The 25,711-nt window shown below is 36.7% G+C and overlaps 1 protein-coding gene across 16 annotated transcripts in view; it reads left to right on the plus strand.

Moving 5' to 3' along the window:
• cntn6 (contactin 6) overlaps positions 1-25,206 on the plus strand; it is a 195,345-nt gene extending 170,139 nt beyond the window's left edge. For 7 of the 16 annotated variants that reach the window (XM_087257909.1, XM_087257906.1, XM_087257908.1 and 4 more), the window contains 7 exons: positions 1,112-1,182; positions 3,612-3,846; positions 5,429-5,544; positions 9,060-9,240; positions 15,594-15,706; positions 21,889-22,057; positions 22,232-24,921. In XM_087257909.1, the coding sequence (XP_087114035.1) occupies positions 1,112-1,182; positions 3,612-3,846; positions 5,429-5,544; positions 9,060-9,240; positions 15,594-15,706; positions 21,889-22,057; positions 22,232-22,326 (980 nt within the window). In that variant the 3' untranslated portion in view covers positions 22,327-24,921. Of the gene's footprint in view, positions 1-1,111; positions 1,183-3,611; positions 3,847-5,428; positions 6,359-7,082; positions 7,193-9,059; positions 9,241-15,593; positions 15,707-21,888; positions 22,058-22,231 lie in introns of those variants that run through there. The other 9 variants (XR_015494069.1, XR_015494067.1, XR_015494068.1 and 6 more) reach the window with 5 other exon arrangements.
• The last annotated feature ends 505 nt before the right edge of the window (positions 25,207-25,711 follow it).

A 25,711-nucleotide genomic window follows, 5' to 3' on the forward strand; every position in this document is an offset into this window, starting at 1 on the left:
ACACTCGTAGCTTCAAGAGTTCAAAGTGCATAATAAGCATTAACATATCATCACAGCTAGATGTTTGCCCCTTAAGCCGCCTTTCCACTGCAGACGACATTTGGACACGACTGTCTGAATACACCCCCTTGTGGCACAGAATTTTCAGTGTTGTCGTGCACCATGGGAAAGAAGCTGAAAGAAGTGCAGAAAGAGCCATAGTTCGTTCACCATGGTTGAATAAATGAATGAATACTAGAAACTCGTAGACTGAAAGATTTTGGAGGGAATAAATATTTTTTATTACTCGTTTATGAATATAAATGTTTTTTTTTTATTTTATTCAAAAAATAACAAAATAACTATACTGTATTTCTCATCTTGCGCGCACAGACCTGCTTGAACAACACTGGAATACATCACATCCGGTTAGCCAGTTGCATACAATCTAGTTGCAGGAGTTCAAATATTTCAACGTATTCGCGGCTCTGTCGGATCCGAATTTTCCACATACGGATTTGATCGGAACTCAGCACGCAGCTCCCAGACTGCTCCCCATTGGAAATAAATGACTTTCGGTCTGTCGATTGTCGTTTGTCGTATGCAGTGGAAATATGTAATTTGCAGGCTTTACGTTACACAAATCTCAATCCACAAGTAAATGCACACACCTGCTTTTTGTCAGCTTATTATATGTGCATACATTAATGTAATGGGTTCTCACATTAATTAAATGAATCTCACAATTATATTCCACGAATGGCAAATAATTTAACTCACACTTGAAAGCACCCTTAAAAGAATATGACACGGATTGAAGCACATTTTTAATTTGTGAATAATTATCACAGTATAATAATCACTACTCTAGCACTTTTAGACTATTTACTCCTACTTTGACTAGACAGACGCTTTTACTGTACTAGTACATGGCAAGCAATGGTACTTTTACTTAAGTCTGAATTTTCAGTACTCCTTCCATCACTGCTTGTTACAGTGCATTCCAGCTCATTCAGATTCCTTTGAAAGGTTTTGAAAAGACCATTGAGCCGCTGCTTTAGGAAATAGGAAGTTTTGGGATTTGCCTGTAGTCCCGCAGGTATAAAGGCTGTTTCTTCTGTTCTCTGTTCAGATCCTGAAGTGGCTCCAGCTAACGTTAGCGGAGGCGGAGGCAGCAGAGGCGAACTCGTGATTGTTTGGGAGGTGAGCTCAGCGTTCTTTATTGTGACAGGAGCGTTTTTCAAATCAGTCTGCTCTCCTGAATCGGATTCGGAGGGAATTCTCCACGCTGACGTGGTTGGAATTAGACAAGGTTTAATTAAAAGGCAACGCTGTCGTCTTTGCTCTTTGCCTCAGTGGGATTGCTCCCTCTGGTATGTAAATCATAATGAAGACGCAGATATGAGACAGCTTTCAAACCAGTAAATCTGAAAAGACAATGTTTATCAATGGCTTCCTCGTAATCTCACCGGCTGTCACAGCAGATATTCAGCGGGGTGTTTAAATACAGTATTACTTTCAAACTACAGCACATTTTTTTCCCCCTAAAGTCCAGGGGTTTCTTGACTGACACGGTAGCGCTTAAATCTGTCAACTTTATTTACTTACATTCAGTGCGTTTCAGATTATGTAGCCAACAATGTAAATCCAGCATGGAAAATTACTTGTCAGCTTGCTGTAATGTAACGCCATGTCAGCTGAATGATTTTTCTTTAATGCAGTTTTGCTCGTACTTTAAATAACACTATTACCCTATAAAGTTTGAACTATAGGCTTAAGTGACACCTCAAATCATGACACTTGTTGAGGAGAACAATGCATGCTATTGTTTTTTTTGTTTTTTTTTACAAGGCTTTTGTGTGTATAATGATAGAATTAGTCATATAGTTTGCTTTGCTGCTTAAATTTAATTGTCTCAATTAAATTTACTTTACATGAAGTCACTTATCAGACGCTTTTGTCCAAAGCAAATTGCTTCATATGACTGCTAACATGAAGTCTGCTTTAAGACAGAGACAAGATTATAAATATATGTCTTTGTTTGAGCTGTTAGACCACATTATTTTCACCTTATTTTAAAATAATTATTAAACAGCAAAATAAATCAAAGATTTAAAACAAACACACACAAAAGAAAGCCCTTAATTGTTCACCCACTCCACTAATACATTTCTATCATTACTGTAAAAAAAAAATATTTATAAAAAGTCAAGACAACAAATATTTGCAACACGGACTCATTATGTAAACTTACCCCCGTATACATTTCTGGAGAGCGTATATTATGTAGCCAGAGGTACATATGGCTGCATTTCGTCTTAAAAACAAAACGTTACAGAGCATTATGATGCCACCAATGACTTCTGTCTCTGATCGTGAAACTAGCTGACAACTTAACTCCATGTGGACAGCTTTTTAGCTGTTACCAGTTTGCCCAGTGGTTCGCCACAAACGACAGCGGACTTGAGACACAAAGAAGAGTTGACCGTGATGACAGGGTTCAACTCTGGCTAAGAATGATTCCAGAAAGCAGGTAAAACAAAAGGTAAAAAATAAATAAATAATCAAATAAATAACAGGGTGAGAACATGATAAGATCTGAAAACATGGTAAAAAAAAATCAGGCTGCCGCAAGGGATTTTATTTTTCTGGATTGCTTATGAAAACACTGTCGGTTGGATTTAGAAAAGGCAGTGGGCGCTTGACAATCGGTGCTTTTGAAACACTATTGGTTAGGTTTAGGAAAGAGGGTGGGTGGAGGGGTCAGTCAGTCAGTGGTCGGTGGCATCTGGTAGATTTACATGAGAAGAGCAGGAGCGAATGGCACTTTGCGAGTGAAATTTGAGATCTGAGAAAGCATACAATGTGGCCTCTTGTGGATTCATAAAAACAAAAACTTCAAAAAAAAAAAAAAAAAACATAACTCCAGGAATGTATTTTATGCTCTCCAAAAATGTATGCAGGGGTACGTATCAATAATAATCCTGGGTTGCAACAACATTTACATGCTGCTTTAACTTATTTAATAAGTTAATCATGTTTCAACCATTTTAACTAATATGTAACTAATGCAACAGTTTGATTGATGTAAGTTAAGATGACTAGAAACGTTCACTTGATTGCAGAAGTTATATATATACCTGAATGCAGTTATTTTAAATTGAAAGATTGGTATTGTGCTGTCTGAAGATTAATATAAACATGCCATCGTTTACCATTTTGACCAACTGTCATTTTATGCAAATATGCTGATTAATTTAAGAACAAAAAAAGAAAGAAAGAAAAAAATAAAGCTCTCTGCAACTCTCACATGCTCGCCCACTGAAGCTAAGCAGGGCTTTGGCCGGTCAATACCTATGTGGGAGACCACATGAGAGGTTGCTGCTGGAAGTGGTGTCAGTGAGATCCAGTAAAAAATCCCAGGATGTCTTTAAAAAAAAAAAAAAAAAAAAAAAGATTAGGGACAGGTGGATGCTGCACACTTGTGGTGTGTCCCCAACAACAACAACAAAAAAAAAATGTGTGAATTGCTTTGAGTGTCCTGACAAAGCACTATATAAATGTAAGGAATTATTTATTTTTATTTTTATAATTAGTAAGTGATGTGTTCGATTCTCATCCTCTTTTCACAGCCTGTGCCCGAGGAGCTACAAAATGGAGAAAAGTTTGGATATGTGGTGGCATTTCGTCCGCTTGGCACTACCACCTGGAAACAAAGCGTTCTGGCCTCAGCCGATTCATCACGATACGTTTATAAAAACGATACTTTCCCACCCCTCACTCAGTTTGAAGTAAAAGTCGGCGTCTACAACGACATCGGAGAGGGGCCGTTTAGCCCCACGGCCCTGGTATATTCAGCAGATGAAGGTTAATAAGCTTGTCTTTTGTGTTGATTGTATGCAAATTGGAAAAGGACATTATTGGACATCGTTTAAGAATGACAAAAGCTGATGGATGCGGTGCAAGTTTTAATTACACTCCCTCTACAGCTGTGTTAGTGCACTTTGATGGTAATTTCTTTATCCGCAAGTATGTGCAATTAGTTTTTTTTACAAACAGGTGGCAGATTTAATGCAAGACTGCAGGTGAATAGGGTGATGAAAAATAATTAATAGTCATCACCATACTTCCACAGCTGTTTGGTTTACATTAAGAGTTGCAATCATGTTTAAAAGTCATATTATATGTATTACACATTTTCTGTTTAAATCTGCAGTAATGAGGCAGCATTTCATTAAATATGTGCTATTTAGCATACATTTCTAGCAATAGAATCTTAAATGTTTACACGTTATTATTATTATTATTATTATTATTATTATTATTATTATTATTATTATTATTATTAATTAATTTTTTATTTTATTTTATTTTATTTTTTTTTTGTTTTTTCATTTTAATTATTTTTATTTTATTTTATTTTATTTTATTTTATTTTATTTTATTTTATTTTATTTTATTTTTTTACAAAGTATCCAGCTTCTGATCTGTATCAATTTCCTCCTAGGGCTTTAATGCTTCAGTACAATTGCAAAAATGTGCAGTTAGCTGGGAAATAGGCTGTCGATTCATGCTTTATCTTTTCCAACTGATCCAACCTTTGATTTTCGGAAAACTGACCCAGAAAACTTATAAAAATCCCTTTGACTTAAGTTTGGACTAAAATCTGTTGCATCATAACTCAAATAGCTCAATATAACTCAATAACTCAAATTCTTAGAAACATGATCTGAAGTGACTGTCTAGATGTGTAAAACCACACATTAAACTGGGATGCAAGTTGTTCCCCTGGAGTGCAAGAGTGTCCTAACTTTTGCATTGACTTACAGTGGTGAGGAAACATACAGTATAGACTGCCATTATAAAGGTCCCAGATTGATATCTTTATGTTGCAGTGTCATAGAGACATCTGGGTTGATTTATATCATTCATATTGGCAAGAAGCTTTGATGTATCATCACTCTAAGATACCACAGCTATATCACCAAGCAGCACAAGACCTGTTACTCACTGAAGCTAAGCAGGGCTGAGCCTGGTCAGTACCGGATGGGCAATGACATGGTGAAAACTAGATTGCTGTTAGAATATCTATAATATCCCTTTATTAAAAATAAAATCTTTCGGAATACAGATATGAATTACTGTAAAATTTTGCTGCTGAAGTGAAGTTATTAAAGCTCAGTGCAAGATTTGTTTTTGTTTTATGTTGAGAATACAACCTTTAAAAATATGTAAAGTAATTGAAATCTGCAAAAAAAAAAAAAAAATTTTAAATAATTTTGGATTTTTTATAAGACAGAAAAAAAATCCAAAAATCGACAGGTGCATTTTTTCACTATGAGTATTTTGCATTAAAAATCGATGTTGGATGGAACTAAAAATGTATGTTGGATGAATGCCATAAACTGTCTATGGTTCTAATGTCACTGTTATTTGACTCCACATACAGAACCATCAGCAGCTCCTCCGAGAGTCTGGGCCCGCACTCTGTCCGCGTCTGAGATCGAGGTATTTTGGGAACCCGTCCACCAAAGCGGCAGCAAAGGACGGATAACAGGCTACGAGGTGCGTAAACACCATAAATGGATGAAGGGAGAGGGGGAAAAAAGGAGGCTCTGACCTCACACTGCATCACCTCAATCAGATCCCGTAATGTATGCACTGCGCTGATGGCAGGGCGTGCAATTTCCTGTTCGCCAGCAAGAGTCGGCGATCCCCCGGCCACATTTTTCACAATCTCATCTGCAGAATGAAGAGGTCTTCTCACAGCTGGTCCTGTCTCCCGGGGAGCGCCAATACCCAGGCTTTCTGGGCACTTATATAAATCACCTTTCAGATGTGTGGGCATCATACATCAATTCCCCCTCCTGCAAACACTTCAGCTGCTAGGTCGTTTCTCTCGACGTGAGAAACCCACAGGATTCTGCCCATTTCTCTCCTTCCAACCTGAGCGAGCCTCCGCAAGAAATCCCAGGTCACATGGTTGTTCCGTGGCGAAACCACAAAGTCGTTCACAGCTTCGGGTTGTTAAAAAAAAAAAGCACATATGAAAATCCACAAATACTCACAGAGTCCCTTGCTGCTGTGTGCAGATGTTTATTGAACGCAGCAAAAAGAGAAAAAAAGAAGCGAGTCACAGTGACTTTGCCACAGAGTTAGTGTATTGAACCCTAATGCTAGAACAAAATGACATTCTTCTCAAGTCGATTTCTTTGCGGTTTGGTTGAAAGCACATTTATTCAAGCAGAAGTATTATGCCCGTTCCAATCTAACATATCTCTATACCATTTATGTAATAAAAAATACAGTGACTTTTATAATGAAATGAACTTTAAGTTAAAGTCCTTAAGAAATCAAAACTAACCAAATGATTTTGTTAGCTCATAGGGATGTAACAATATTGTAAATATTGTCATATCGCAATAGCAATTTCTTTCAATATTACCGTGATTGTGACTCAATAAAATCATAGGTCTTTTGGTGAAAAGTTTGCTCAGGCGAATGGAGCGATTGAGAGGTAGCGGAAACTAACATTTTCATCAGCCCAGGTGTGGCCATTATCCTTTGTGGTCTGTTGTTGCTACAGATCCAGTAATGCAGAAATGGAGGGTGCTGCTAGTAGCGCCAAAGAAAAAGAGCTACAAATGGTCGAACCTAAAGCGGGTTTTAAATCAGATGTGTGGAAGCATTTCAGGTTGTCTCTGAAAAGAAACAAGAAATGCAGGCACTGCCAGACTGTGCTGAAATACAAGTCGGGGAATACGACTTGCATGGTGGGGATTCTTTTAGTCAAGGGGACAGCAGAACACAGCACACTGCTCAGATTGATGGAGACATTGACTTGTATCACCAAGAGACCTCTATCTCACTCAGGCTTGTCCTTTTGAGTGGTGTTTTTTTTTTTTTTTTTTTTTGCATGGTTTAATATTTTTTGTTATTAAAATCTGTTCAGTGTTGAGGTAACCTGAACATTCTAGCCCTTTTTTTGAGTCTCTTTAACAGTTTTGTTTTTCCTTTAAATGATTCAATAAATACCATACCGTGCCATTCATACCGAGGTATTACCGTATTGTGAAATTTTGATACCGTTACATCCCTATTAGCTCATAATGCTAGTTTTGTGGTGAACAATTCATCTGTAAATGTCATTAAGAAAAAGAAATAGTTTGCCCTTCTTTGTAAAGCTTCCTATTAAAAACATACATTTAAATGAGAGATTTGTGAGGGGTGTACTTAAAGATGCTGAGCACTGTATGTGTGCAAATTACATGTAATAATTCCACTAATTCCATTCATTTCAGTTTTTAATGCATGTATAAATATGCTTGTTTTGAGTTGCCAGTTTAACATGTTATAGTGTATAGTGCAGGGGTGTTCAAACTCGATCCTGGAGGGCCAGTGTCCAGCATACTGTAGCTCCAAATTTCTTCAACACACCTGCCTGGAACTTTCTAGAGCTTGATTAGCTGTTTCAGGTGTGTTTATTTGGGGTTGGAACTAAAATGTGCAGGACACCGGCCCTCCAGGACTGAGTTTGGGCACCTCTGGTATAGTGTGATTGGATTTGAAAGAAATTGGCAGAAATTTAAAAATAACAATCATCCATTCTGACTGCAAATTTCATTAGCAAATAAGCTAATTATCAACAATCACAGCACTTCAATTTTAAATTACCCAATCATCCCCCAAACATCTAGATGGAAAAATTTAATTTATTATTCATCTAAATTGCAATCAATTCAAATCCCTAGAATATGTGCATTATTGCATGATTCTTGCAAAACCTGCACAATGATTGTTAGAGAAGTGTATGTCTGGACTGGTTCATGTGGACATGATTCAATTCATCTTTATTTCTATAGTGCTTTTACAATGTAGATTGTGTCAAAGCAGCTTAACATAGAAGTTCTGGTAAATTGAAACAGTGTCAGTCCAGTTTTCAGAATTGTCATTTCAGTGTGGTTTAAATTCCACTGTTGAAAGTCCAAACACTGAAGAGGAAATCCATAAGTTCCATAAGCTTCACAAGTCCCAAACCAAGCAAAACCAGTGGCAACAGTGGCAAGGAACAGACTTCACCAATTAACGAAAGTGTAGGAAAAAAAGAGAAACCAAACTCAGTTGGGGATGACCATTTCTCCTCTGGCCAAGCTTATTGTGCAGAGTTGCATTCTAGGTGCAGAGACTGGAGAACGCTGTATGTCCATCGTGGAGAAGCTGCAGGTCTGTGTAGGTCACTGGCAGGTGTTCAGGCTGGTCCATGGGATCAATGCGAAGACTCGTCTGTCACTGGGGTCTTTCAGGAATAAGTCTCATGCTCACCGCTCCTCCATGACCGCCACAGCATCTGCTTAGAATACGGTCTGGTCCAGGATTATGGATACCTTGGGATCATCTCTTCACAAGTCTTGGATTGCATCAATGGCGCTGCACAATCTCTAGAGGCCTCAGGATTAGTATACCCCAGTTAGCGTAGTCGTTGTTCATAGTGTATTTAAAAGAGATTTTAAAAATCGAAGCAAAAATGAAGTGTTATAAATGAAAATAGAGGTAGATAAACAAAGAAACAAACATGTGAAGCATATGAGTATTTACAGTAATAAGTTTTGAACAGACAGAGTGTGTCTGTGCCTTAGACAGAAGGTTATTCCAGTGTTAAGGAGCCATAAATGAGAAGGCTCAGCCTCATTTAGTAGACTTTGCTATTCTGAGTACTACCAGAAGCCCTGAGATTGAAGATCTGAGTGTTTTTAATGACATGGGTATTACTGTACAATATAAACATGACTTAAACATCAAAAGGCTTAATTTATAACAGATTGTTTATTATTATTATTATTATTATTATTATTATTATTATTATTATTATTATTATTATTATTATCGTTATCGTTATTATTATTATTATTATTATTATTATTATTATTATTTTGTAAAATGTCTGCTTTATGTGAGGGTTATGTTTAGGGGAAGGTGGTTGGATATAATAACACATTATAATTGATTTAATAGACACTTTATATATATTTATAGTAGGCACATTTTAATAGGTACTGTAAATATCCTCTTCACCATTCCAGGTGCAGTGGTTAGAGGACGGGTCACCCGAGAACGATGCAGAGAGAGTTCGAGTCACTGAAAGTTCAGTCAATATAACAGGTCTGAAGGGAAGTACAGTCTATCTGGTGTCGGTCAGAGCCCACAACAGCGCAGGCACTGGACCCTCCAGCGCCCCCATCAGCATCACCACCAAAAAGCCACGTAAGTCTGGACTGTTTTCTGCTCTAACAATGCACAATGCACACAAGTACAGTAGTTGACAAGAAATGTATCTAGGGAAGCTGACATGCCCTGCGGTATGGCAAACCCCATCCAAAACTTTTTTAACAGCATTTCTGGAGTTCAAAATTTATTATGCTTGTAGTTTTTTTGTTTCTTGGTAGTATAGAGAGGGATATTTGTACATGGACCATGAAAAGGCTAGTAATAACAAAACTTATGTGTTGTAATGTTTAGACGAAGTAAAGTAAGTGCCCTGGGGCCTCGGACTTCCTCGGGCCTCCAAAGCCTGAGGCTGCCTGACCAAATCTGTAAATGGAAGCTGGACGGCAGGCTCTTCAATACATATAGAGCAATAGTTACGGGCCTCGGGCTGCACATACAGTGTAAACTGACTTCTACAGCCCCTCAGGCCTAAGCAGAAAGCGTTGCTAAAGCACACTGTAGCTTACAATGCTATATGCTGTATACTACACATACACATTCATGTACACGCTAATGCAAACAGTAAGTTCTGCTCAGATCGTTCTAATATGTTGATTTAGCGCCCAGTAAATATAAATAGTTATTAGTGTTCAATTATTTATGGTTCTTATATGTATCAATGTTGAAAAATCAAAAGACCTGCCTTTGGTAATATTCTAAAATTATAGATTTGATTGGTAGTGCATAATGGGCAGCACAAAAAGAAAGAAAAAGTAAGCAGCACTGCTGTTATCAACATTGATGATAATAATCAGAAATGTTCCTAAAGTAATGTATAGTTTAATGTAAATAAAGTTCTAACATTTATTAATTATTAGTTTAATTGTTTTTTGGCAAACAAATGGCGCAGTAGGTAGTGCTGTCGCCTCACAGAAAGAAGGTCGCTGGTTCAGGCCTCGGCTCAGTTGGCGTTTCTGTGTGGAGTTTGCATGTTCTCCCTGCGTTCGAGTGGGTTTCCTCTGGGTGCTCAGGTTTCCCCACAGTCCAAAGCATATGGTAGAGGTGAATTGGGTAAGCAAAATTGTCTGTATTGTACGAGTGTGTGTGTGAATGTGTGTGTAGATGTTTCCCAGAGATGGGTTGCGGCTGGAAGGGCATCCGCTACATAACAACTTGCTGGATAAGTTGGCGGTTCATTCCGCTGTGGCGACCCCGTATTAATAAGGGAAAAAATGTGATATAAGTGACTTTGAACGTGGCATGGTTGTAAGTGCCAGACAGGCTAGTCTGAGCTAACCAAAATTAGACAATGGAAAACCTGGTCTCGATTTCTGTTGCGACATTCGGATGGCGGAGTCAGAATTTGGCGTCAACAACATGGTTGCGTGGCTCTATCCTGCCTTGTATGAATGGTTCAGGCTGGTGGTGGTAGTGTAATGGTTGGGGGATATTTTCTTGGCACATTTTTGGCCCCTTAGTACCAATTGAGCATTGTATCCATGCCAGAGCCTACCTTAGTTTTTGCTGACCATGTCCATCCCTTTATGACCAGTGTATCTATCTTTTGATAGCTACTTCCTGCAGGATAACGTGCTATGTAAAGCGCAAATCATTTTAGACAGGTTTCTTGAACATGACAATGAGTTCACTGTACTCAAAGACCTCCATGGTCATTTGGGATGGGGTTGAAGTGATGATACAGTGATGATATCATGTCAAAGGATTAAAACAGTTCTGTAGGCAAAAGGGGTCCAACCAGGTACTAAGGTGTATTTAATAAAGTGGCCGGTAAGTGCTTGTAAAGTACATATGTAAAGTATAGTACACAACAAACCAATAAATTATTGGAAAATAATGTATAAATCACTTCACTATTACCTCAGTAGTGAGAAATATCAAATAGCTTTAAAATGCAAAACTATATTATTAATAAAATCATCAGAGCACCGTGAGTGTGGGATTTTCTTGCATAATAAAGAGCAAAAACATAGAAGTAGTTTGTTATTTTTATTGTTTTCCTGCAATGCCCTTTGAAATATTGAAAAATCTCCTGCAAATAATTAGAATGTTCATAAGCCAATCAGAAATAAGAATCTGCCTTGCCTGTAGTATAAATGTATACATGTAACGTTGTTAAATCATGTTGAATAAGTTATCTGCCACTAGATAAGTAGGGTCGAACTTGAAAGATGTGAGATCGGGGCCTGAAAGGATCATAATCGGACCCTGTTAAACTCTTAGTGGGGTGTTCTCAACAATAAAAGATTAAGGTGGCCTCGGTTAAACTACCATGGCTAAATAGGCTCATTATCTGATGCCAATAATCAAGAACAAAACACAGTGTTTAACTGAGCCAGAACTGATCAGATAAACTATGACATTACTATGGAGGGAGTCTTATAGCTATTTTCAGCTATTAGACCGAGGGTACAATTAAAGAGCGCTTTAAAATAAAGAGCTTGACAGATTTCTCTCTTTGTGCAGGAGCTGATAGGCGATTGTTCTTGTCTTTGTACGGTGGATTATCAGACCAAGCACACTGTGATGCGGCAGACCACTGTTATGATCAAGTATAGTTATCATAATAGCATGTATTGTAGACTCGCTAGGCTGGCTATCATTAGTTAAATTGCTTCAAATTACGATAGCTATTATGCTCTTTTTTTAAAAAAAGCATGAATACACGGCACACAAAGTCCTAGCCATGGGATTTAATGATAAAAGAGGTCAGTTTTTTTACTGATTCGGTGCTCAATTGCTGTTAAACTTGGTTTAAATTTCTCAATTATAGTGAAAAGTAGATCATTGAAAGATATTTTCGGAATTGTTTGTATGGGAACTTTAGTGGCAAGCACATCGTTTCTAAAATTGATCGGAAGCAACTCTAAATCAGGGTCAACTATTTTACTGTTAGTGAGTGGAAATATAGTACAGAAGGGCATGCTGACATTCAAGCAGAATTAAAATATCTGGCATGTCAGAATATTAAAATCTTCAATACTTTCCAGCATAATTTAGAGCAATCTTTTTAGAGTACAATACAATTGATAGACGTTTTTCAGTTCTTTAGTCATTTGCCTTTTCTTTTCTTGTAAATTGCACACAGTGGATTTAAGCTTATTCTCTACTGCCAAAATTTTAATGTTATGAACAGAAATGTTGGCCTTTATTTATTTAGGTATAATTTGCCCTTAAATGAAACTTCTGGCATGATTTTCTCAAACTTGTGTTATGCCAAGCTTATATGTCTTTTTTCTGTGCAACACAAAAGATGTTTTAAAAGTTGCCAGCTCTGTTTTGTTGTTGTATTTTGAAAATGGATAGAAACCAGACCCTGTCAAACTCTGAAGAGATAAGAGTACATCATAAAAAGTAATGGTAACAGTATATAATAACTGCACTCTTTTAATAATTTATTAAGCATTAGCAAATAGGAAGTTAATCATTTGTGATGAAATATTTACATTAATAGACATTACTTAGCAATTTATAAATACTGCTACACTGTAAAAAATCTGTAAATTGACAGTTTTTCATATTTTGTGATTCATGTTTTTTTTTCTTTGCTTATTTATGCTTTTGAAATGCATTTTAGGATCTTGATCTATCCTCCAAAAGCTTTTGATCTAAAAGTGAATTTATTGACATTTTAAATAGTTTAAAGTGATATATTGTCTGGGTTGATGTTGCAAATTACAGTACAAAAATCTGTTAATAAGCTACCCGTACATTTTCTGTTATTTTACAGACTTCTATTATAGGAAATGTAGATAAAATTTAAAAGAAAATCTCAAAAATGTCAATTAAAGTCATTTAGTTGAACTGTAGAGTTGAATTTTCAACATGAAAAGTGGATAGAGCAGAGATAAAACTCCCATAATGAAAATCACAACCGCAAATAAACAGAAAACACTTGTGTACAAATGCTGTATTCTTGACTTAAAAGCACACATATAATGTGCTTAATTATTGTATTTATTTGTTAATGATTAGTTGTCACATTATTTACAAACTAGTTATTTAATAGTAGTCATTGATTTTTAAGATCATGTTTAATTAGTACAATTTTGCAATTTTATTTTTAGGTAAGATTGCAAAGATTTATTTTACATTTGATAGTTTTACATTTTACTGAAACCACTGGCAGAATATTTCGCTTGTTTTAAGGAATTTTGACTTATTATTTATTAAAACAAACAAAAAAAATGTTTACTAAGTCTAGTCTAGAAAATGCTTCTTAAATTAAATATTTTTTCCTACTCCAAGTAGGAAAAGCATGTTTTCCAGTAAATAAATACAAAAAGGAGCCAAAACATTTCTGAACGAACCAAAAATTGTTGGTTTGTTTTCAAATTTCAACAGTTCAGAATACTCTTGGCATATTTGCAAAATTGATCAGTATACATATGGTAAACACATCTTGTTGTGGCAGATCTTCATTTGTATACAATAAAGAACTCATGGCATGTTATAAGCTCCTCATGAGTTCTCAACTGAAACATCCATCACCATACGCATGCGATACATGCTAACAGTAAAGCACACATTATAGTTTTATTTGTTTGGAAAGGGGCAACATGGTGGCTTAGTGGTTAGCACTGTCACCTCACAGGTAGAAGGTTGCTGGTTCGAGTTCCAGCTGGGCAAGTTGACGTTTCTGTGTGGAGTTTGCATGTTCTCCCTTTGTTGCCGTGTGTTTCCCCCACAGTCAAAAGACAATGGCTAAAAGTGAATTGAATAAACTAAATTGACTGTAGATTGTATAGGTGTTTCCCAGTACTGGGTTGTGGCTGGAAGGGCTTCTTCTCTTTAAAACAAATGCTGGAATAGTTGGCGGTTCATTCTGCTGTGGCAACCTCTAAAATAGAAACTAAGCCGAAGGAAAATTAATTAATGAATGTTTGGAAGATTCTGTCACAATATGTAGTATGTTATAACCAGCTTTGTCAGGTTTTCACAACAAAACTAGCCAAATGTCCATTAAACTTGTAAAATGTCCAATAAACTTGTAAAATTTACCTTAAAAAAAAATATATATATTATTTACCAGCAATCCTGGAGAGTCATGCCAATCTGTAACCATAAAAATGGAAGCAGCCATACACACACAGTTTCTCAAGCATGCTTACTCTAAGGAAAATGTGTGGAAAAAAAAGACACTGAAATATAGTAAAATATTTTAACACAGCCACAGAAACATGATTAATGCACTATGCCAAACCTTTAACCTACAAAAATAAAAATAAATAAAGCGGCAAGTGGTTAAAAGCATAGACTGTAAAAGACATGGAAGTAGTATCCGTGAGGTCACCCATGTTTTTTTTTGAAGAGCGCAAATAAAACCACAAGTAGGTGTGGCCAATCCACACTTGGTTCGCTAAAAAACATCTTTGAGTTGTGCACAAGCCAACAAGATTTTATCTGATTCTTCACATGTGCTGTCTTTGGAGTATGAGCTGATGAATTCTGGCAGAAGAGACAGGAGACAATAAATTTTACCTTGACCTTGATCGTCGCCATTTTCTTTGCACATCATCGTACCGACTGGGGGATACCAAACAAGGGAAATGAGGTGGAGTGTCAGTGGAGCTGCACAAGCCTGCTAACATTTTGCTTAGATGGGATTTTTTAAATAAATAAAATACATTTTTAAATCCTATTTATATGGCAAGTTCAGCGGCTAATCAGCCGAAATCAGCTAAGGTGACATGATGGCGACCAGCGGGAGTTAGCTGTCACTCAAGTGGCCATGCCCTTAATTATGCAGACTTAATATAACTTAATAAATAGGAAAAAAATGAGTTATAAAAAATTTATCCTCCTCACAGTTGTTATGAAGGGTAACATTAGCTTTATGCACCAAAACCATCTTTTGTACCTGGCTGTAAACATGTTTTTATCAGATGTAAAATTGGACAATTTATTATTGGAGTCAGTGGAAGTCCTGGGGCCAGCCCCCTAAGGCGAGACGTTGAATTGCAGTTTTAAGTTACTTCCGTATTGACTTCACGAGGGATAGTGGGATGTTGCCACTTTGTTAAAAGTAGTCTAATTCTATGGAAAAACTGTAGACTTGGCAACCCTAGTTATACCAACCTTAATTTTATCTTTGTATTGACCCTTAGGGTTTGTTTCTAAAAAAATGACAGTGTGAACGCTAAGGGAATCAGGACTAATTGTATTATTTGAGTACCAAACAATACCATTACTAACAGGCTTAAAAGTTAAAGCTAAGTTGAATTGAATCTGTGCCACTGACTGTGGAAGTCTTCAAATACACAGTAAGTGATACTTAAACTACTGTAGAGCTAATTGTAAAGATTGGACATGAAAAAAATATACCCTGGATTCGATGTTCAGTCATAGAACTCATTTTTGAAGTAAACGAGAATATGATTTATGTCTTTTAGCTCCAAGTCAGCCCCCAGGGAACATCGAGTGGAACCTGACGAACTCAAAGGTGTTTCTGAACTGGGAACATGTGAAGGCGATGGACAATGAATCAGAAGTAACCGGCTACAAGGTAATCTGTTTTTTGGCTCTCGCTCTTCTGCTGCTTTGCTGATAAACATGCTGTATCAGTGTGCCACATAAGCTGCTGTTTCACAAAAAAACAACTCTGAGATAAATGACTGAGAACGTTACCTTTGAACGATGCATTATATACAGTACAGTTTTTTCATTTCATTTAATTTCTTTCTTTTTTTTCTGTTTTGAAGTGCAAGTGAAGCCTTTCCAGATATGCTCAAGCAGCTTCCTTTGAACTTCTTAGTATAAATGTAAACCATTTTTGGATAGCACTATATTTAATTATAGAAGTAGATTATATGTAGTTTTTTAGTTAGTAAATTAATTTTGCATACCTTATTTATCACAACTATTACAGCCATTACAATTACATATATATATATATATATATATATATATATATATATATATATATATATATACACATATATATATATATATATATATATATATATATATATATATATATATATATATATATATATATATATATATATATATATATATATATATATATATATATTACTTGTAAATCCTTATGTGTCAGGAGGGTTTACATATGCCTAGGAATCTTTTTCTCTAATCATATTACAGCATTCAAGTCATGTCTGTTTATAATTAGCTATTTAGACTCACAGATTGAGTCTAAACAGCTGACAATAATGGTCAAGTGGGTTTGCAGAAAGGTCTAAATTTGTTTGCTCTGCTTATTTGATTATTTTGGACAGTTCACTCACTCACATAATTATTTCGCTTTTAAACTTCAAAATAGCAACCAGATATTCTGTAAAGCAGAAACAAAATGTAGGCCAGAAATGTTCTGAATTTCTGATTTTCCTATGCTTTATTGTACTTTTTGCTGTACAATCAAAGTTGATTACGAGACTGTTTTGTATGAGATTGGTCAAAATAAATAAATAAATAATTTCTTACATTTTACAGTATATAGCACTTTTCTGGACTCTCAAAGCACTTTACACATTTTTGGGGGGGATTCTCCTCATCCACCACCAGTTTGCAGCATCCACCTAAATGACGCGATGGCCAGACCGCACACCACACACCAGCTGATTGGTGGAAAGGAGTACTGAATCCAATTATGATATGGAGATGGTTAGGTGGCCATGATGAATAGAGGCCAGTTGCAAATTTGGCCAGGATTCCGGTGTTTCAAAGGACATGCTGGGATTTTTAATGACCACAGAGAGAAACCTCACCAAAAGAAACCATTTAACGTTAATCTATAGAGTCTTCATCAATATACTGGGGTGTTAGGGCCCACACAGACTGTAGGTTGAGTGCCCCCTGCTGGTCTCACACACACCTTCCGGCAGCAACCTAGCTTTCCCATTTACTGTAGGTCCTAACCAGGCTCATCCCTGCTTAGCTTCAGTGGGCAACCATGTGAGAGTTGCAGAGAGCTAGCAGCTTAGGTTAAGAGTAGGTTAAGAATTACTATAAGTAGTAATAGTTGTAGTAGTAGTAGTAGTAGTAGTTGTAGTAGTAGTAGTAGTAGTAGTAGTAGTAGTAGTTGTTGTAGTAGGCTGTAGTAGTAGCCTATAAGATTGCAACGGTTCTCTGTAAAAAAAATGTATTGTCCTGTTGTTCTCCTATGGTTCGGTGCGGCCTGTAATCCGTGGTTCTGAATATGGATTATTAATATTGGTTTGTTAATAAAAAGAACTTCAACAAAGCAGTTCCGCCTTTGTATGCTTCCGATTAGCTTTCACATGCATTGCACGTGCAAATACCTGTCCAATCACCTTAGTATGTAAGTCTGTTGATGACATTCCATTTCCTCACATGTCGGTGTGTACATGTGTAGATTCTGTGTGTTTCAGCATAGCAAGTGAAGGGGATAAAGCGCAAATGCGCAGGTGAGGCCAAATGACAATGCAATGCTGTCAGTGTTTCAACAGACACTCATTATAAATTCTGACAGACAACATAACCTATATCAGTGGTCACTAACAGGCGAATCGAGGTCTGTGTCCAGACCCAGAAGGGTTCCGTACGGACATGGACATTCAACAGGTCTGTTACTTCAGTCCAACTTCTTTTGGGTGTTCTTCCGCACCCGATCACTCCCGCTATTCACTGTTTACACACTCTGTTGGACTGTTCCTGCAAAATTAAAAGAGAAGAGCCGAACGCTCTCTCTTTGCTTAAGTTTTATTCACTACGATAATGCTAAATGAAACAGAGCTCTCTGGAATCATAATAAAATCCCATTGAAATCATGAATAAAGATGTGCTGTTGCCTTGGTAATGCAAGCATAATGTAAACAGAAGTAAGCAATACTTTAAAAGTGCTCAGTTATTAAGATGTGTTGACAATAATTATCTGCATAATTGGTTGTCATGTCGAGTCGAGATGTAAAATAGAAAAAGGGGAAATTTTAGCTTAATTTCTTAAGCAATTTATTTGAACGTACAATTTTCAAAAGGCCCTACTTTTATTAAATTAATGTGAGACCATGCAAATCTACAGTCAAATGTGTAAAGCTGTTGAATTGTCAGGTGTTTGTTACCAAATAAATATGTTTATTGTTCTATGAACTGTTCTATGAATTCTTTTCCTTAACATGGCACAAACCGTACCGAAACCATGACCCTAAAACCGTGATTCATACTGAGGCATGAGTAGATTGAACTGTTGCACCTCTAGTAGCCTATGGAGTGTATTAATGCCACCTCATTTTTTTTCATTTTTAAAGTCATGGTTCTAAACCAACTAGCAACAAGGGGAATGTCAACATTAACAACTGTGATTTAAATCACAAAATCAGACAAAAACACTGTAGTTGATGGATTTATTTAGGAGGAAACTACAATCCCATGTAGCAATGTGAATAGCACAATAGCATTAAAAAGATGTATGAATGTGTATGTAAAGTTGATGGTTGTATTATGAAGTATTTGGAGAGAGTTGGGAGTGGATGGAGCTACAGTAAATATATTTTGCGTTATACGTGCTTGTTTTGTCCCTGATTGGTGGAATTTTCTGCATAGCATCATGGTTGATGCAGTTTTTTTCAGTACAAATACTGATGCTAAACACAAAAATTTAGAAAAATACTCAAAATAAGTTGAATTAATGCAAAATATTACTAATGCAAAAAGATAATTAATACATAAAGCTCTATTATTAGCCTTTATTATTATTTTTTATTTACTTCTGGAACCAACTGCTGCACACTATAGTAAGTGCCAACAGAGGCAAGTCTTTCTATTTGCTGGGAAAATAACATATAGTGAAATAATTATACATAGGAGATTAAGTATATGCTTTTAACATGAGCCTTAGCAAATATTATTAACAATAAATAGTGGATGTGAATGAATTAAAGCGAACATCTGAGTAGACATTACAATAAAAAGTAGATTAAAATAAATCCAGTTTCTAGATTTGAATTTCCCCTTTCAAATTCCCTTTCACGAGGCACAAGAAAGCGCTTCCTCACTCAAGGTCACAGATACAGTTCAGAAACATCTGAGACTTTTTACATTTCAAAACAAGCTGCTCCAAACTCCTGCGGCGTTCAAACCCAGAGTCATCTTTAGCTCAAGTTCACATAGAATGTTCGGAAAGAGGATTAAAAACTGTCCGATGTGACTCATTTCTTTTGAGCAAATTAATTTTCTGCAGTGTGCTGGCAGCTAATTGACGACGGCCTCTCTGAAATGTAGAGGTTTGTAGGGTTGGCGAACAGCTGGACGGCTCTAATGTTATCCTCCATCTGGAGCTATGAGCTTTCAGAAGAGAGAAGCGCTATTCATTTGCAATCCTAACCGTCCGCTGCGAGGCGCCTGCAGAATAATGCAATCAATAATCATAAATTCACTGGCAAGAAAGAATATCAGTTTGATGGCTGTTTGTTTTGCACTGTCAATCTGGAAAAATAAAATATACATTTAAAGGATTTATGCATTGTGAAACCTATTTTTTTCGGAGGAAGATCTGTCTGCAAACATACTAATAATCCTCCCACTGAAAATCGATTTTAAGTTTGAAATTGATGGTGATTTTTTTAATTCATTTCGTTTTCTTTTCTTTTACCCATTTTTGTTTTTAGGGAGATTGCATGGAGATGGTCGGAAATATTAAAATACTTTCATCTACTTTTCAGTGCTGCTATGGATGATTTGTATACACTACCCGACAAAAGTCTTGTCACCTATCCAAGTTTTAGGAATTAAAAAAGGGTAACTTGACTTCTAGTAGCTCATTTGGTATCAGAAGTGGCTTATATAAAATGCAAAGGCCTCTAGATTATGCTTATTTTACTAAAATAAAATATGATCATGCCTTGATTTTTTTAAATTATTTAATTAGAAAAAGAAATAATATTGTGTATTACTCCCATGAGCTTGTAGAACTAAAGGCTGTCTAAATAACTTAATAAAGTCATCTGGAATGGCATCTTGTAGGACTCCCAGGGTTCATCAAGATTCTTTAGATTCATCTTCAATGCCTCCTCCTCCATCTTACCTCAGACATGCTCAATAATGTTTATCTCTGGTGACTGGGCTGGACAATCCTGGAGCACCTTGACCTTTTTTGCTTTCAGGAACTTTGATGTGAGGCTGAAGTATAAGAAGGATCGCTACCCTTCTGAAGAATTTGGCCTCTCCTGTGGTTTGTAATGTATTGGGCAGCACAAATGTCTTGATACATCAGGCTGTTGGTGTTGGCAATCACTCTGCAGATCTTTTGCACGCCCCATATTGAATGTAACCCCAAACCAGTTTTTTTTCTTCACCAAACTTGACTGATTTCTAGAGAATCTTGGGCCCACGCAGGTTCCAATATGACTTCTGCAGTGTTTGTAATGATTGGGATGCAGTTCAACAGATGATTGAAAAATCTACCTTCTGCCACTTTTCCAAATAATCAACAAGTCAAGTTAAGCTTTTATTTGTTATTATCCCAGTTACAACTGGGATCAACGACAAGACTTTTGTCATGTAGTGTGCATATATACATTGCAGTCAACTTTTGAAGTGGATCATTACCTTATTTATAGATTTTTTCACTGTTCTGAAAGTGAATGTCTATGGAAATACACAGGCACACACACACACTTTCAGTCTAAAGTTTGTATAATTACTTTTTTTTTTTTTTTTTTTTTGTGCATGTTGGAACTCTCACATATTCAGCAAATCACCAAAGCTGTATTTGATGAAAACCTCACTAGAAAGAGAATATAAAATAACGGTTTCTTATGTTGATATACTTTCAAATGTAAATTATTCTTGTGATGAATTTACAAAGCTGAATTTTCAGCAAGTTATTTATAGATATATGCTATATGTCACGTTGGCACAGTGGGTAGCATGATCACCTCACAGCAAGAAGGTCGCTGGTTCAAGCCTCTGCTGGGTCAGTTGGCATTTCTGTGTGGAGTTTGCATGTTCACGTGAGTTTCCTCTGGGTGCTCCGGTTTCCCCAACAAGTGACATAGGTGAATTGGATAAGCTAAAATTGTCCAAAGTGTATGTGTGTGAATGGGTGGGTATGGATGTTTCCCAGTGATGGGATGCAGCTGCAAGGGCATCCGCTGTGTAAAACACATGCTGGATAAGTTGGCGGTTCATTCCGGTAAATAAATATATATAGGCTACAGTATGTGTAGTTTGATTATGTAGAGTTTGATTGTTGTTGTTTTTTTAAAGAAATATTATTTAATCTAATAATATACAACATATTAAGTAGCAAAAATTATGTTTTTATAATACAAATATTTTCTGAATAAAATAAAATATTAATAAATAATTGGAAAATATTATTATTATTATTATTATTATTTTTTTTTTTTTTTTTGGGGGGGGGGGTATTTTTTTGTTTTGTTCTTTTACAGAAGAATGGATTCTGGTAACAAAAAAATAAATAAATAAATCAAAGAACCATTTCTTCATAATATTTTAGAAAAGTTTACTAATCTAAAGAACATTGTTACCCTATGAAGAATGTTCTGTAAAATTGAAATGTTGCATGTATGGTAAAGGTACCATCAATACCACAAAAAGACCTTTAGTTTTAAAGTATATATTTTCAAAGGCATCTGTGCATCATTAAATGCCCTTGTTGTTCTAACATTTTATTTATTTGTGCATGTGTTTTTGACTATAACTTGTGCACACTAGCATCTCACTGACCCACTTTCTCTGATGCAGGTTGTATACCGTCAAAACTGGCACAGGGGAAGCAGTGTAGTGGAGACCAACAGGACGTCTGTGGAGCTTCAGTTGCCTTCAGAAGAAGACCTGCTCGTTCAGATCAAAGCCCTGAGTGACGGAGGAGACGGCAGCAGCAGCAGCCCTATACGAATACCAAAGATGTCAAGTAAGGCTTCATGTCAGCTCATTAAAGGGGCTGCTTGCTGATTTTTCTTTTGGGTGGGGGAGATGGGGATGTACACATAAAGTTGAATTGCTAACAAGGCAATTGCTTGACATTTGTAATGGCCTGCTTCATATAATCCTGTTAGTGATGTCTTTCTGTTCATTTCTATCACAGGCCTGAACTCGAGGGGATACTTCAGCTCAGACGCAAGCAAGATGGCTCATGTTCATGGAGTAGTGTTTCTGATCTTGTCATGGTTGTTGTCATAGAACTCTGCCTTTATTTCAGGCTGAAGTGTGTTGTTTCTGTGCCACTGACGTCACCTGCGGGACTGCAAAAATTGTTGTTGTCCCAAAGTCTGTTGGCTACAGCGTAGGAAAATCAACTTGCAATTTGCTTAATTAGTATCTTCGTTTTAAAAGTGCCCAACTGTGCCATTTTAAAGGTTCCTAATTTTTGTTTCCTCTATAGTAGGGGTGGCCAACCCTGTTCCTGGATAGCCACATTCCTGCAGATTTCACTTGCAACCCAACTCAAACACACCTGCCTGTAATTATCACGTGGTGTTCAGGTCCTAATTAATTGGTTCAGGTGTGTTTGATATGGGTAGCAACTGAAATCTGCCAGAAGGAAGCTCTCCAGAAACAGGGTTGGCCACCCCTGCTCTATAGGTTCATTTTCACATCATATGAAAAGTTCATACATCAACATCAGCTCTTTTCTCAAAATGTCTGAAACAATTTGTTCAAGGATCCAGTCTCTGTAAAACCCTCCTTTCTGACAGCAAACAATGCTGTCATTGGTTGTACTCTACTATGATTGGTTAGATGACCCTACTCTGCTCTGATTGGACAGATTATCCTTTTATGTTCTTATTGTTTAGATGACGCTACTCTTCTCTAATTGGTCAGTTAACTCTACTCTGATTGGTCAGATGGACCCTACTATTATCTAATTGGTCAGATGACCCTACTCTGTTTTGATGGGTTAGATGACCCTACTATGCTTTGATTGTTCTAATGACCCAATACTTTGGCCAAATGACATTGCTTTGCTCTGATTAGTTAAATTGCGCTACTCTGCTCTAATTGGCCAGATGATCCAGCTCTACTTTAATTAGTCTGATGACCCTACTTTGATTTGATTGGTCAGATGTCCCTACTTCTCTAATAGGTCAGATGACCCTACTTTTCTCTAATTGTTCAAATGACCCTATTCTGATCTGATTGGTCAGATGACCCTACTCTGTTTTGATGTGCTAGATGACCCTACTATGCTTTGATTGGTCTAATGAGCCTACACAGCTCTAATTGGTCAAATGATCTAGCTTTGCTCTGATTGGTTAGATTGCACTACTCTGCTCTAATTGGTCAGTTGATCCTACTCCTCTTTAATTGGTTCGATGACCCTACTTCTCTCTAATAGATCAGATGACCCTACTCTTCTCTAATAGGTTAGATGACCCTACTCCTTTCTAATTGGTCAAATGACCCTGCTCTTATCTGATTTGTCAGATGACCCTAATTTGTTTTGATGGGATAGATGACTCTACTTTTCTATAATTGGTCCGATGTCCCCAGTCTTCTCTAATAGGTCAGATGACCCCACTCTGCTCTAATTAGTAAATAGAGAAAAGTAGTACCCTATTTTTTTTTTAAGTTTTTATGGGTCAAGGCACCCTGACTATGCTACTTATTGATTGGTCCAAGCACCCTACGCCACCTACGATTGGTCAGATGATTCTAGTTTGTCTGATTGGTTAGAGTACTACTCTGCTCTAATTGGCCACATGACCCTACTCTAAACTGAATGGTCAGATAAATGGTCAGATCTGCTCTGATCAGTTCAATGACCCTACTCTTTTCTAATTGGTGAAATGAACCTACTCTTCTCTAATTGGTCAAATTACCCCGTTTCATTTGATTGGTCAAATGCCCAGGCTGATTCATCTTTTATCTGATTGGTTAGATTGCGCTACTCTGCTCTAATTGGTCAGATGATCCTACTCTTCTCTAATTGGTCGTTTGACAATTAAATAACAGACTGAGCTTGAGTATTAATTGATTGGGTATAAATTTGCACAAAAAACAGTATTTCCTGTGCAAATGTTTGAATCAAACCATAACAGGCCTCAAAAAAATACGGTACTTGGGGGTCAAAGCAGACTATGTTTGTGGTCACCCAGTGAAGATCTGATTATTCAAATATATTTTAAATTTGCATACAGTTTGTTTGAAGACTGAAGACTGGAATTATTGACAATTTGTTTCAGGCAATTCACAATCAGTTCAGAATCTGTGCTTTTCTTATATATGCTGATTTGTTTTTCCTCAGCTGTATTAGAGCTATGTAACAAATATAACATCCATTATATGGGCACTTTTAATAGTTAACAGAATTAAAATGCTTCAACCGATTTTACAGATTTAAAAAACAAAATCTGGTTGGATATGGCTACACTTTTCCCCTTTTTTACACGTATTGGTGACTCAGCTCCATTGCCTTATATTGTGATGGTTTTTTTACCTCTTTGTCAAACTATTTGTCTTTTCTATGTAGATTTTATGCAAAAAAAAAAAAAAATGCTGGCTTTCTCTTGTAGCTGATAACTTTGCTTAGGTGTTCAGAAGTGAGATTCATATGGAGCACAGTATTAAAGTCCTGTAATGCAGTAGTGACCTGGAATGTTGGATCTCGAAGAGAAATCCTTGAATTCAGAATTATCCCCATGCTGTTTTTTCTTCTGCACACGTCAGTCAATGATGCTGTGTTTGTATATATAAAAAGGCCTTTAGATAGATGAAGTACATTATGTTGTTTTGCATAAGCCCTGAGAGATGTCATAGTTTCAACATAGGCTCATTCTGAAAACGTAGCCATATATATGTCTCTGGAGATTGCGAATTACGTAGCCAGAGCTACCTATGGTTGTTTAGACCAAACGCTACGCATTGGTATGACACCATTCCTTTTGGGGTTTACCAGCTGACTGCTTACCTCCATATGGATGGCTTTTTACTGTTACCAGTTTGTCCAGTAGTCCAGTAGAACGGTTCCAAAAAGCAGGTAAGACAAAAACAGAAGCCAAAAAATTAATAAACAAGTAAATATCAAGGTAAGAATTTGGTAACATCTGGAAATGTAGTAAAAATCAGGCAAGGGCTTTTCTTTTTCTGGATTGCTTTTTAAAACTGTCAGTTGGTTTTAGGGAAGTGGGTGGATGGGTCAATCGGTGCTTTTGAAAACACTATTGGTTGGGTTTAAAGAATGAAGAGGGTGGGTCAGGGAATCGCTCAATCTGTCAACCAGTCGACAGTGGCCTCTGGTGGATTTACGTGTGAATAGCACGCACTAATGGCACTCGCGAGAGAAATTTGAGATCTGAAAAGCGTACACATCGGCCTCTGGTGGATTCGTGAAAACAAAAACTGCAAAAAAAATGTAGCTCCTGGACCGTATTTAGCGCTCTCCAAAAATGTATGTAGGGGTACGTAATCAGAATGAGCCTGGGTTGCATTGTTTTGATGAATAACGGCAGTTTGGTTAAATACTTAGTTTCTACAGTAGATAATTATTGCTGCTAGTTATTATACGTCATTTGATGATTTCAGGTTTAAATTTTGTTTCTTTAAATTCAATGCATAAACCTTTATT

This window comes from Danio rerio, chromosome 6, assembly GCF_052040795.2.
Source record: "Danio rerio strain M-AB ecotype USA chromosome 6, GRCz13ab, whole genome shotgun sequence".
NCBI lineage: Eukaryota > Metazoa > Chordata > Actinopteri > Cypriniformes > Danionidae > Danio > Danio rerio.